At 35.0% G+C, this 13,651-nt stretch overlaps 1 protein-coding gene across 3 annotated transcripts in view; it reads left to right on the top strand.

The window, feature by feature from the left end:
• The window catches only part of GABRA1 (gamma-aminobutyric acid type A receptor subunit alpha1), a 52,803-nt gene that overhangs the window by 22,061 nt on the left and 17,091 nt on the right, over positions 1-13,651 (top strand). For all 3 annotated transcript variants that reach the window (XM_039876242.1, XM_039876247.1, XM_039876255.1), the window contains 3 exons: positions 2,564-2,784; positions 5,040-5,122; positions 11,312-11,455. In XM_039876242.1, the coding sequence (XP_039732176.1) occupies positions 2,564-2,784; positions 5,040-5,122; positions 11,312-11,455 (448 nt within the window). The remainder of the gene's footprint in view (positions 1-2,563; positions 2,785-5,039; positions 5,123-11,311; positions 11,456-13,651) is intronic.

A 13,651-nucleotide genomic window follows, 5' to 3' on the forward strand; every position in this document is an offset into this window, starting at 1 on the left:
GGCAAGTGAAGTTCTATCGTCATCCCCACTTTGTAGATAAGGAAACAGGTTTAGAGAAGATAAGAAAATGACCAAAGGCCAGTCAGCTGCCAGACACACAATTCAGTTCTAGTTAGCATTTCTAGGTTTAGAATTTACACCTGTAATAATTATGCTATGGCTCTGCTCTCTCTTTTGTTCCAATTTCTGGAAAAAGGGGCTCTGGACCATCTTGGTCTAATGAATTGTGACGGTGATGGGTGAGGAGAGCCACCTGTTAACACTATGACAATACTGCAAGAGCAGTTTTCGGAACATGGGAGACTGAATATTTATACTCTTGAGTAGGCAGGAGCCGATCATTATCAATACCTTTTTAGTTTTCATTTCCACTTCTAACAGAGGGGAAAATGGAAATGAAAACTTATCCAGTTAGTTTTGCTGTGTGTGTGTGTGTATGCATACATATGCATACACATGTGTAACCAATACGATATTTGGAGGGAGAATATCTAAAATGAATTTGGGGATTACTTTGCTATTAGCACAGGTCAGTAAAGCTTGCTCCAAACATGACATACTTGCAAACATCAGACTCTGTCAAGTTTTGACATAGTATTTTTGAAATCACTGACTTTGGAATATATCTTGTTAAAAATTTGATAATAAATATGTTTAAGTTTACTTTTTATTTAACATTTATTATATTTTCAAAAATTTCCTTGGAGCAAGCAAACAGATGAACAAAATTTTTAGATCTATGAGAACATGGTCAGTTTACATACTCTTGGAACCTTTATTTACAAGCAGCCATTCCCTTTACTGTTGACCAAGCTAAAGCAGTTCAGCTGGTCAGAGAATAGAACTTATATAGCTGATTCCTGAGTAAAAGAAAAATCATCATCATATTCCTATCTCATAAGCATGTCTGTTGTGTAGAGAAGAGAACATACACAGCCCACAGTAAATCCATTCACTCGGCTTCCCCGGCGAGCACTGCTACTCTGTATCACTTCCTGATGGAATCCACAGGCTCTGTCCCCATTTCTCTCCTTGTGGAAAATACCATTCCATTCCCATTCTACTTCTCCATGAATTTCCTTCCAACATCCAAATTAAACAGTTTCTCCCTCTGCAGAATTTAACAGATACTTAACAAATGTTTCTTGGTGAGCAAATTCTTATGTCATGTATCCCAGTGCCTTTCATCCAACACTTCCAGACAGAAAAATCCAGCCAACGAACAAGGTAACATCTCTTGCCTATAAAGACAGACTAGCAACATGTTACACTTCATCAGAATTTAGCACTGCGCCTGGTGCATTACAAACTATCCAAAAATAACTGTTAGTTACTTGATCAGTAAGAGCTCAGCAATGCCAAACTTGTGCCAAAAGGATAAACCTTCATTCAATCTTTACCCAATCTTGCTTAAACCCTGTGAAAGAGATAGGTAGTTAAATTAATGCACAAAACACCTACACACAGGCATTATTTATATTGCATGGCCTACAGTTGATATGTGTAAGATTTAACAAAACAACAGCTTTTGATGCATCAGGGTTTAGGAGATTAAGAAAATGTAGCATGATGTTTTCAAGTCTGTCTTCCTTCCAGTTTGGAGTATGCTAAGATTAATGGAGAGTGTGGTAATCTTTATTTTAAACCACTGAGTTCCAAATTAAGTGTCATTGTAGCAAATCCTGCAAGGAAGACAGATATTACCCTTTTCAATTTTAGGAGCTGGTAAATCACACTGCTTGTTTTCAGATTAGCAGATGTTTGTCTCTGGGTATTGCCATAAGGAATGCTGTGTTTATTCAAATAAACAGAGTCCTTGGTTACGAATGAAGATGCACTTCACACGTTTCTCATGTGTCTTACACACACACATGCACACACACACACTCACCAACACATACTCACACACCTGCATTCTACATTTTTTTTGAAAAGATCCAAATTACCAGTGAAACAGATTCCTTATTTTCATAATCATCTTCATTGTGTAGAATTGAAAGTCTAAATACATTATCTCTGATGAAGAAAATGTTTACTTAACTAAAAAGAAGGTGGGATTGTCACACCCACATCTGAACCATGGATGACTTGGGATTGGGTGTGAGGTTTTCAGAGACCAAGGGAGGGCCCCTCAAAACACTACGCTTTATCTTTATAACTGGAATTGTCTAATTTAAAATTCTGTCTCATATGTAATAATCTCTAACATGAGTTTTGTTTTTATTTGTAATATATTTCATCCCTTCAAGTGCTAGTGTGGTGGAGACAGGGTAGGGGTAGGATGCCATTTAACTTTCACACACCTGAGGAGAAAATCAGAAGAGTATTTTTGACCAAAGAATATTTCATGCATTTAAGATATATTTTAAAACGATGATGCCAGCCAATAATTCACCTGACACCTGCATGTACAGGCCACTACACGGTTACTTCTAGCAACATCACCTAGCTCATATTTTGCTTTTGCTTCTAAAGTTGCAAAAATTATACATTGTCTGTGTAATCTATTTGCATTGCAAAATACAGCACAGTGAACTCTTTGCCATTTTCCAAAATTACCTAGGAATATACAATAGATGTATTTTTCCGTCAAAGCTGGAAAGATGAAAGGTTAAAATTTAAAGGACCCATGACAGTTCTCCGGTTAAATAACCTAATGGCAAGTAAGATCTGGACTCCGGATACCTTTTTTCACAATGGAAAGAAGTCAGTGGCACACAACATGACCATGCCCAACAAACTCCTGAGGATCACGGAGGATGGCACCTTGTTGTACACCATGAGGTAAAGATAACTGTGTTTCCATTTGTGAATCTCTCTGCCCTTTTTTCCTTTCCACATTTAGGTAACCATCAAGCTGATGGGCCATGGTAGGGCATCTGGTTTCCTGCTTCCCCTGTTTCTCGACTTTAATAATTGCTCTACTATGAAAAATAAACTGGCTGAAATATTTTGCAAGTATTAGTATTAAATGATAAGATAAAAATGGAAAAAATGTTTACAATGTATATTAAGTAATTCAATATATCTTTCCTACATGCTCTAATGCAATATGAGGAGCTTGCTTTTTCTACAACTAACCTTGTATATTCCTGCATTCCAGTAAGGTCTAAATTAAATTTCTAGAAACTATTTCAAGGTCTATATCTGAAAATATTTCTAATTAAAAGAATTGGGGAAAAAAAAACAAAGTAAGGAAAGTTCAAAATTCTTAAAAATATAGATTTATGGACAGTACAGTTTTGAAGAGGTATATGAATTCACAGTATTGTTACATTAAGAATGTAGACATTTTTAATTTTGCTTAAATTGAAGACTATTATATATTTATGCTTCATAAACATATTCCCCATTTTGAAATTACTGGAAAGCCTCGCACCTGGACACCAATCATTTGTTTATGGCTGAAAGAAGGAAATATGACTCAAATAAAATTCTGAATATTTTAAAGGAAAAAAAAGATGTTTAAAATATTTATTATTTATAATTCATGAGAAATTAAGAATTTCCCTGGACTCATCTTTAAGAGAAGCAGTTATTTCATACCCAGGTGACTTGTTAAAATGTTATTTTTATAGATCTGGCCAGCACCTGATAATTCAGACTTTTCAATTATTCCTTTGGTATGAAAAGGTAATGAAGGCAGAATCTTAGCCTTGGTAAATTCTGTTTAGCATGGGAATAGAGTGATATTTTGCCTTTGGAGAAAGCTGCCAAATTTCTAGCTTTTTATACACAAATATTCAAATAAAAATGCTTCAAGAAAACACTTTAGGTTTTAGACTCAACTAGTAAAAGTGTAATATGACTTAAAGAATAAAAAAATCCAAAAAAAGACAGGAAAATAAAGGATCAGTAGACAGATGTGTTGAGATCTTTCCACATCATCTAGGTAGGATCTATCGAAATCTGAAAGATTCTCCCCTTTTAAAATACCCTACACTTGTTTTTGAGCTTAAATCCAGTATTCATTCCTCCTAGTTGCCCATTTTCTGGGGAGGGGTTCATATATACTAAAGAGTTTACTGATTAACGGTTTCTAAGTATGCGGTGTTCATTATCCAAAACTAGCCTATATCTTCCATCTCCTAAATTTCTCACTTTTGCAAATGCATTAACACTTTCCTTAATAGTTTGACTTAAGAATGAGTTTAATAATTAATTTGCACATTTAATATTTGCTCTAACCAGTATTGTAATCACTTAATAATTTTACTGGCTATAAAGCTATTCTATGGCATCTCTTTACGTACTCAATAACATGGGTAAATATATTTTTCTAAGAATTGGGGTATAAGTTCCCTCCTATTTCCAACAAAGGAGATTAAATATATTTCGATGAATTCCTTTCTTAAATTCACTTTTTAAAACATAAATAGAATTCACATTCCCAGAAGATAAGGACTAAATAGAAGCATAGCAGAGTCCTGGCTTCAATTAGGCAGTGGACTTGTAAATAAAACTAAATGGCTGGGAAATAGTGAGATTACATCTACACTCTCAAGGAGACTTTAATCTCAGTTACACAAAGCCTGAGGACAGTTCCTCCTTCACCTATTCCTTCAATGTTTTATGCATTTGGTGCAATTTTAGGGAAGGAGATAGGGAGAGCCACACTTAGGAAAAGAGAAATTCTCTTCTCTTCCCTACTATCCATGTCTTCCTCTCAACTGAGGATGAATTCGTGTTTTTGCAAGTACTTATTTGCTTACATCCAGCTTCATCCTCAAAGGATTTGTCGTATATAGCTACCTGGATTAGTTGATAATACATGTTTTGAAAACACTGGCAATGCTTGCCCATCATACAGAATCAGGTGTCACCTATTTTCTTAAACAAAAAACGTGGACAGAATCCAGTCATTGTTGTACATAATTTTTTTTAGATTATCAACAGCTCAATACAGTGCTAAAGTTTGTTCCTGTCTCTCCGTTTGTTAACATGTTTGCTATAGTTAATAATATCCCATTGTATTTATCAGAAAGTATCTAATCTATTGAGTTCTTATTTGTAACCTGTATTTTTCCCTAAATGATAAGGCTGACAGTGAGAGCTGAATGTCCAATGCATTTGGAAGACTTCCCTATGGATGCCCATGCCTGCCCACTCAAATTTGGAAGCTGTGAGTAAATTTAATTTTAAAAAATTTTTATGAGAGGCCTAAGTCTTTAAGCAAGATATCTCCAATTAGGTATTTCTGTTAGATAAAGAGGATCAAGAAAGTTTAAACAGTGAATTGCTGCTAGTGTTTTCTATAAGTAATAATCTTTGACTTTACTCTTTAATGTTATTTCAGGAAGGGGTTATTCCCTCTCTCCTGAACTAGAAATAATGAATTTAACTATTTAGAGGAAAAATTCTATTTTTGTTGAAGTTTTATTCATAGAAAAACAAGTGGAGGATGGATGCTTATGCCTAATGGATGACATCTTCTTCCCAATAAATGAAGATGATTGTGTTAATTTTATATCATTACTGATGTTTGTTTGACCTTAAGAAAATTCGACTTGTTTATCAGATGGAAATATTGATAGTTGGCAAAAAAACAATAATTAGGGGTTTCTTAATAATGAAACTTACACCTAAAAGATGTAACCGGGGAAATAATTTTCCCTAATCATAGTCTTAGTAATGTTACAGATCCCTTTGGATATCCCATAAAATTCATACATATATTATGCTTTTGAAAGTATCTTAGACAAATCCCTTTATAACAACTTCCTGGGTTTCTGCTACTTGAAAATAAGTGGGTACACATTAGAGGAGCCAAGAGAACATTGGCCAGCAGAGTCAGGTTCTCTGGTCTTCCTCTACCATTCTGCTTTTGACTAGTATGCATGCATAAAGAGACTGGGAATAATGTATTCCTAGGATCGCGTAGGGGAGTTACAGACATGACGGAATCAACTGCTGGACTACCTAACCAGCTTTCTGTTCTCTTTAGATAGGCAGTCTGAGAAATTATTTTGGTGAAGATATGATTCATAGAAGAAAAACAGTGGTAGTGTAGGAAGACAGCAAGCAAAGAAAATAGCAAAGGGCCTTCAGCACTATCAGCACTAGTCATGGATAGACACATTTCTTTATTTATAAATCTCATTCTATACTGAAACCCAAGGAAAAGCTACTTCAAAAACTGTCAGCTAAACAGATTTTTGGTGATAACGCCCTCCTCTCTATTCTCTTCTCAATTTAATGAATGTTCTATGTCATGAACTATTATGTTTTCTGCTAATTACCAATTCTGTTTTTAACAATGATATTATGTATCATGTGTTCCTTGTATGCTAGGCAGTCTAGTAAGCATCTGTGAATGCACTAGCTCATTTAATCTACAAAATAACCTTATAGGAAGGGAGATCATGCATCATAGTTTGCCTGGGACAGTACTGACTTATGCCTACTATCTTAGTATAACTACTAATTGTGCCCTCTATTGCCTTCAAAAATATCTTGTTTTGGACAATGAATTATACATTTAATATATGTCGGGAATGCTGTTAAGCAGTGAGTATAGTTGACAAAAAAGAAGAATTTATATTTTCACATAAGTGATTACTGATTGATTGCTGAGTAGCTCAGCACCTTAATAAGGATGATAGCTTAAGATGTCCTTGGATGGTCTTTCTGAACACAAAATAGATGCTACAACTCCAGCCACTGCATGTGCTTTCAAGATAAAGAAGAATAGTGAGCGAAGAAGAAAGTATTAGTGTCTACATCAAAAAGATGAAAGCTTTTACTAAAATCCTGACAGCTCTCACTTCATTAATCAAAGCAGTGTCGCATCGCCAATGCAAAATGCAAATGAGGCTGGAAAAAAATATTTTTAACTGGGCACATTGTCAACCTGAAGAAAAGTAGAGATATTTTAGGAAGAAAGAAAGGAATAGTGAGAAGGAAACGAATAGTGTGTCATATAAGGAACCCGAAGTTAAAGAAAAATAAGTAAGCTGTTTTCCACCCCAGAGCCTTTGCACATGCTTTCCCCCCCGCCCCCTGCCTGGGTCACTCTCCCTTTGTTCACAGCTTGGGTGACTTTTTTTTTCTTTTCCTCTCATCACATCTCAGCATAAATATCACCTCCTGGGGCCCTCCCTGATGACCTTATCAAAATTTGCTTCAGTCTTCTTGATCACAATACACAATAGTTTTATACTATTTATCACAGAAATAATTAGTTTTAGTTATTGGTTAACATTTTTATTGTTTGGGGACCTGTAAACTCCATGAGAGCAGGATCTATTTTGTCCAGTATTTCCTAGTTCAGAGTCTAATACAATGTAGGTACTCAATAAATGTTTGTTGAATGAACAAAGATTATAATAATCAAGTTTCAAATGTCCCTTCAGTGTTTGAGTCTGAGAAAAGATGGCCTCAGAAAAGACAGTTTAAGACCTGTAAAGAATTAAACAGACAGGACTTGACATTGAAAAGTAGGCTCAGATGGCACATGACTAATTACCATTGCCTGCCTTTGGCATGAAAGAAGCAGTGATAGTCCATTTACTGTACAGTAATTTCTCTGCCCTGACAAGCACACTTCAGAGATAAAGAAACTGAGGCAACAGTGGGCTAAAAATGCTATGACCCAATTTTTGTAGCAAATGTCTTTCCAACATATCAGAGAATAAGCGAGATGATTTTGCAATGATTTAGTAGAACACTCTGTAATAAATGTTTATGAAGCGTCTGAAGTAACTTCATCCATATGTTGATAAGAACCAAACATGGAAAAGCAGATGTTTTCCTTGCCACTCTTCATTAGATTCTGATTATCATGCTGAATTAAACTTTCTGCTTGCTAGGGACAGTGCCCTCTTCATAAGGGCAGATAGCTAAAGTTAAATTCAGCAGTCGACATCTTTTAATTGCTTTCTGAGGAAAACATAAAATAAGGTTTTGATTCTAAAAGAAGAGATTCGGATTATATTCTGACAATAAGATCCAGGCAAGTGCTAGATCTAGTAAGCATTTAATAAATTATTGTTTCCTGACTAATCAAGCACAGCACCTTGTAAACACGGAGGAAAGGGAACAGTAGAAATGTAAATGAATTCTGAATAAATAACTTTAGAAATTATTCAGTGCACCTGCCTCATACAAATGGAAAAACAAAGGTCCATAAAAGTGAAGTGTCAATTACTGCATGCTCTTCTAATACTGTCTATGCTCCCAGTATTGTTTTATCAAAACTCCATCTAAAACCTTTATAAAAAAAATGTATCTAATGTAATCAATCTGCTGATTTATTTGGGATCTGAGCTTAACACTGTTGACTAAGTAGTTAAAGACGCTTTTTAACCTATCTTTATGCTGAATAATCTCAAATCAAGGAAGTTTTCATAGGACCTACTTTCCAGATACTGAAAGGAAGAAACACTAAGATATATCACCTACTGAAAGGGCTTAGGTATACCTGTCTTTTACATCTTAAAACACCAACTTTCCATCATGAGAATTTACATTTGGGGAGATTTCTATTGAGTGACATAAGCAATGAGTAATCTCCATTTTCAAAACAATTTCATGTTTACAGATTTCATATACAATGGAGTTGTTTCTAAGAAACTGCAGGAAATGATTGCATGAAATGAAAAGTTGACACTAACACATTTTTTTCCATCTATAACTATATTAGCATCCCACTGGCAACACATGACAAGGTATAAAAAGACAGAGTCCAGGCGCTCTTGCTAATGACAGTTATACGCAGCAGGAAGAGCTTTAACTTGTCATGAAATATCTCAAGGTCTAGAATAAGCATCGTCACTAATTACATGACTACCAAGTATCCTTGCATGACTTTGGAGCATATAACATATAGTTCTGTCTAGAAATTCCCTACTAACAGCAGTGGAGTAGAATGCATGACATATGGTTTTCCCGCCAAGAAGCTATTCTCCTCTTAAAAAAGTCCTTTAATGTTTCTGTACCTCAGTTTATCATCTGTAAATTGTGATAAACTACATGACCTATAAATTCCTTCTATGGAATTTACATTAACATTCAATGATTCTATGTTACAATAAACTTGATATGTCTTCTTAGGTACGACCCCTCTGTTTAAATACACACACACACACACACACACACACGAATTTATCATGATCACTGATAAACATTTTACTGAATATAAGTACCTACAAATTGTAAACAATATGGTTCATTTCAAATTACTGTGCTCTGTTCTCTTCAAAGAGATTTTCTTTTAAATAAATAGTTTTAGACCCTCCTAAAGAATGTAATCTTCCTACTATATGCAATGCTGAATGCTTCAAAAAAATTTAAGTCAATAAGATGTATGAACTCAATAGGAGAAATCCTTTCACAATATATACATATATAAAATCCTCATGTTATACAATTTATCTTATAGTTTTATCAACTATATCTCAATAAAGCTGAAAATAAACAAATTAATTAAAGATTAGTGTAGTAAAAAATGTCAGTGAGAACAACCATAATTAAAAAAGAGAGGGCAATGACAGTAAATTCCAAAATTATCCATTTGTTCCTTTTACATGTTTTATGGAAGAAGTAATAACCACTAAATTAATCCCAAGCATATTCTCTCAAACTTCTTTAAAAAAATCATTTTAAAAGATTACTGATTGTAAGTTGGTCCAGAAATGATGCTGGAGCAGACAGCTACCCACAGAAAAGCTAGGGAATACCAACTGCATTTTCTGCATCACTCACCTCAGACACAAGTGGTCACTTAAGCACCTTTGGTTCAGAGAATGAGCGGCATGACAAATCATTTTCTGGGCAGCTTCAGGTCGGTGTGAAAAGGCAGCCATTATTTTATATTTCATAATATTTTACTTTTGCAAATATAATTTGAACAAAACACCCAAGCCTCATTACTTTGGGGTGAAGGATGGGTTAAGCAGGGTATGCATTATGACTTTAATGGGCCCTAGGCACTTTTGCCTTTGTGGGCCATTCCTCTAAAAATATATATTAAATTTTCATTTTAAATTGTATTTATATTTTAAACATTTATATTTAAATACTTACATGTATTTTCATTTTTCCCCTGGTTTTAAAAGATATTAAAGATTTTCTGTGGCCACCTAAAAGTATTGTAGGCCTGGGTACTGTGTCTACTGGGCCTAATGTAGGCATTGGCCAAGGGAAAAGCTTTCACTGTAAGGACAGTGTTTGCTATCATATCGTCTTCTCAAAAACCCTGGAAACACTTTGCTCCCACTAATGTGATACTCTTTTAATTTTTAATATCACTCTGCACCTACAGAAGGGAATATGTGTCATCATTACAACCTATCGAAGTGGGTGTCCTGTGGCACAAAACCAGAAAAGCTATGGAATTCCTTCGCCTTTTCCTTCTCTCTCACTCTTTACACCTCCTCCCCCAACCTGCCTGGATTAAAGATTAGGATTATGACCTAACCTCTCCTATAGGAGGATAGCTAGGTTCACAAGTAGCGTGGCATATAAAAATGACTGAGAAGCATAAAGAGCTATACAGTCTACCTCATCATCATCATCATCATAGTAAATATCCACAAAGAGGATAATTAATTTAAAATAAAGTAAAATCATACTTCCTTTAAATATTGATGCCTAGTAAAATTTCCAATCTTGCTTTTCACATTTATCATGACCTTCCCCTGGCCTGGCATAGTCTGGACCCAGGCCACTGCCTCTAACCCCATTTCATCTCTCATGCCCTTCACTCCAGCCACATTGGTCTTTCTATTATTCAAATTTGAGGTCTTTCCTCAAATTTGTCAAACTTTCACCTGCCTTGGAAGAAGAAACTTGTTAGTTCACTTATCCAGAGAACTCTTCCCCAAGACTTAGATGGCTCATTGTCTCATTTCTGTCCCACATTTATATAAATGCTGCATCTCCAGTGACCTGCTCTGAGTCCCTTACCTAAAACAGGCCCCATCCCCTTCATTCTCTACCCCCTTACCTGTTGTGTATGGCTCTATTGCATTTAACACCACTTGAAATTACATATTTATTAGTTTATCTGGTGTCTCCATTCCTGCAACACACGTTCCATGAGATCAAAGAACCTTGTTTATGTTCACTGCTGCTCAGCAAGGTACTTTGCCTTTTGCAAATGCTTAATAACCATCTGTTGTAAGAGTGAACAGATAACTGAATGAATCAAGAGAATGTTTTAGTTGTCCTAAACTACAGGATATGGGGCTCTCTTTTCCTAGCCTGCCCCTCGGAACCAAGAGACAAAATATGAATCTGAAAAAACACACCAACTAATTAGGAGAAGCAAAGTAGCATAATACATGAAGCATTTTCTGTTCTTTCCTTTTAGATGCTTATACAAGAGCAGAAGTTGTTTATGAGTGGACTAGGGAGCCAGCACGCTCAGTGGTAGTAGCAGAAGATGGGTCACGCCTCAACCAGTATGATCTTCTTGGACAAACGGTAGACTCTGGAATTGTTCAGTCTAGTACAGGTAAGTGCCATTTGGTTACTCAAGATATGGAAAAGGGAGCATAAAAAATTTTTTGTAAGAATATAATTTAATAAGAAAGGAAAAACTACACTAAACTGGGGAACAGTTCAACTGAGAATTAGTGTGATCTTTATAGACCTGTGACTTTAGACCTGTCATTTAATACCCATCTCCTCTGTTTGCTTGTTTCCAAAATAAATAACTGGTTCTATTTAATCAGTGTAGCAGAGTATTTAGGTGTGTGAACTCTTGAGGAAGAACATCTGAGTTAAATCTTTATTCCTACACCTTGCTAGTTGTCTGTGGTCACCCCACAGTGTTGTTAAAAAGAATAAATTAAATCTATGAAAAGTTGATGGACATTATAAGATATTAAAATAAGCAGCGTTTACTTTTTTTAAAGAATTATTTATCACAGTTCCCAGCTTATAAAAAGCTCTTACTAAATGTTAGATATTAATATCATCTAGGCCCCATTTTTTGCCATAACTCAATGAATCTTGGTGAATTTGTAGCAGTGATCACTACACAAGGGACACCAAAAAGCGAATTCCTTTTACAAATCCATTCATATCTCTAGCTAAGGATCTTCCACAGCTAAAACCTACAGAAACATAATATTACTGGTTACTCCATTTTGGAATTAAGAGCAGGTGGAGTGCCATCCTTCTTAGAGTTGTAACTAGTTTACCAATGGAAAATACTCAGAACTAGATCAAATACTATTTAGTAGTTGGATCCAAAGTTTGAAACTTTTGAAGTTGTTTCAAGAAATAGGACTTTAGCTACATAAATACCCATTTTGTGGCTAACTGAAATGTGATTGTAAAGTCAGGTAATCATAAATAAAATTTGAGTTCTAACAATTAGGAAAACTTACTCCCATCAATCCCAACATTTTTAACTATGTCTAATTACTGAAAGCTTAGCAAATGAGCAGCTTAGTTAATTTTATGAGTGTTTTTAAATTTTAAATTAGTTCCTTCACTTTGAATTTGTAATTTCTAAAGAAAGAAAATTTAGTAATAAATAAGGACAGGAATACTTTTTTCTCAGAAATTTTTCTTAGATTTCAGATGTTATATTGGGACTCTAATCATTCTAACATGTTTAAGCAATAGGTCAATATATTTTACTGTGATTACTGGTAATCCCTGCTTAACAGGATCTGTCTTTGCTTGCTTTAAAGTATCTATGGCTACCCTAGAAGCTCAAATATTTATGTTTCTTGTTTTGAAAAATGGAGAAGATTGTTCCTCGGCTTTACAAATACTAGAAATGCTCATGGCAAAGTAAAAAGGTCTTCCTTAGGTTTTGCAGTGAAAAAGTTGTGGACTTGAGTCCTGATCCTGTCCCTTAGAAGCCTTGTGACTTTGTGAATGTCATTTATCCAACCAGAATCTCTAGACTCTTTTAAGACTAGGGGTTCTATAATTTTGCATTAAAGATGAGATGATACAAAACACTGAGCAGACTGTTATATAATAGATGCTCAAAATCGTATGTAGTAGTTATTGCCATAGCCTTGAAAATATCACAGAATGTGGAAAATACTGAAAAAAATTTCTTTCTCACAATTTACATTGAAAAGGATATTCAAATGAGCAGTGTTTACTTTTGAAAAATTGAATGCTATCATAAGCTGAATATTGTGGCAGGCACTAGGGAGTCAGTGGTACACAAGGCAGAGATCTTGCTCTCATGATGTCTAAGGGAAGACAAACACATAAACTATAATTATCAAAATGGGTGGTAAGTGCGTGCTGTTATTAACATTTTTGTGAGGGCAGAGACCACGTTTGTTCTTTGTATCTCTATTATTATAGTAGCTGAAACAGAGGAGGCACTAAATAAATATTTCAAATTAATAAATAAAAAATAAATGACTCTATCCTAGGATAATCAAGGAAGGTTTGCTGCAGTGTTTGATTTTCATTTTGTTAATCTGTACTTGTTGGGAGCCAAATAATCACTGTTCTAGGCTCAGGGCATTTAGAATAATAGACATAGAACTTTTCCTCAAGGAATTCTCCATCTATTATCATTAGAATAGAAGCTGGAGGATGTTAGGAAAACAGTAATTCAACACAGAAGCATGCATGCAATAGTAGAAGTATATACAAGCTACAGAGGATATCAGAGGAGAGAGTGCCTTCATTCTAGTTCTAGCACTAGTGACCTTGACATATCATTGTC

Source organism: Pteropus medius, unplaced genomic scaffold (genome assembly GCF_902729225.1).
Source record: "Pteropus medius unplaced genomic scaffold, Ma_sr-lr_union100, whole genome shotgun sequence".
Taxonomy (NCBI): Eukaryota; Metazoa; Chordata; class Mammalia; order Chiroptera; family Pteropodidae; genus Pteropus; species Pteropus medius.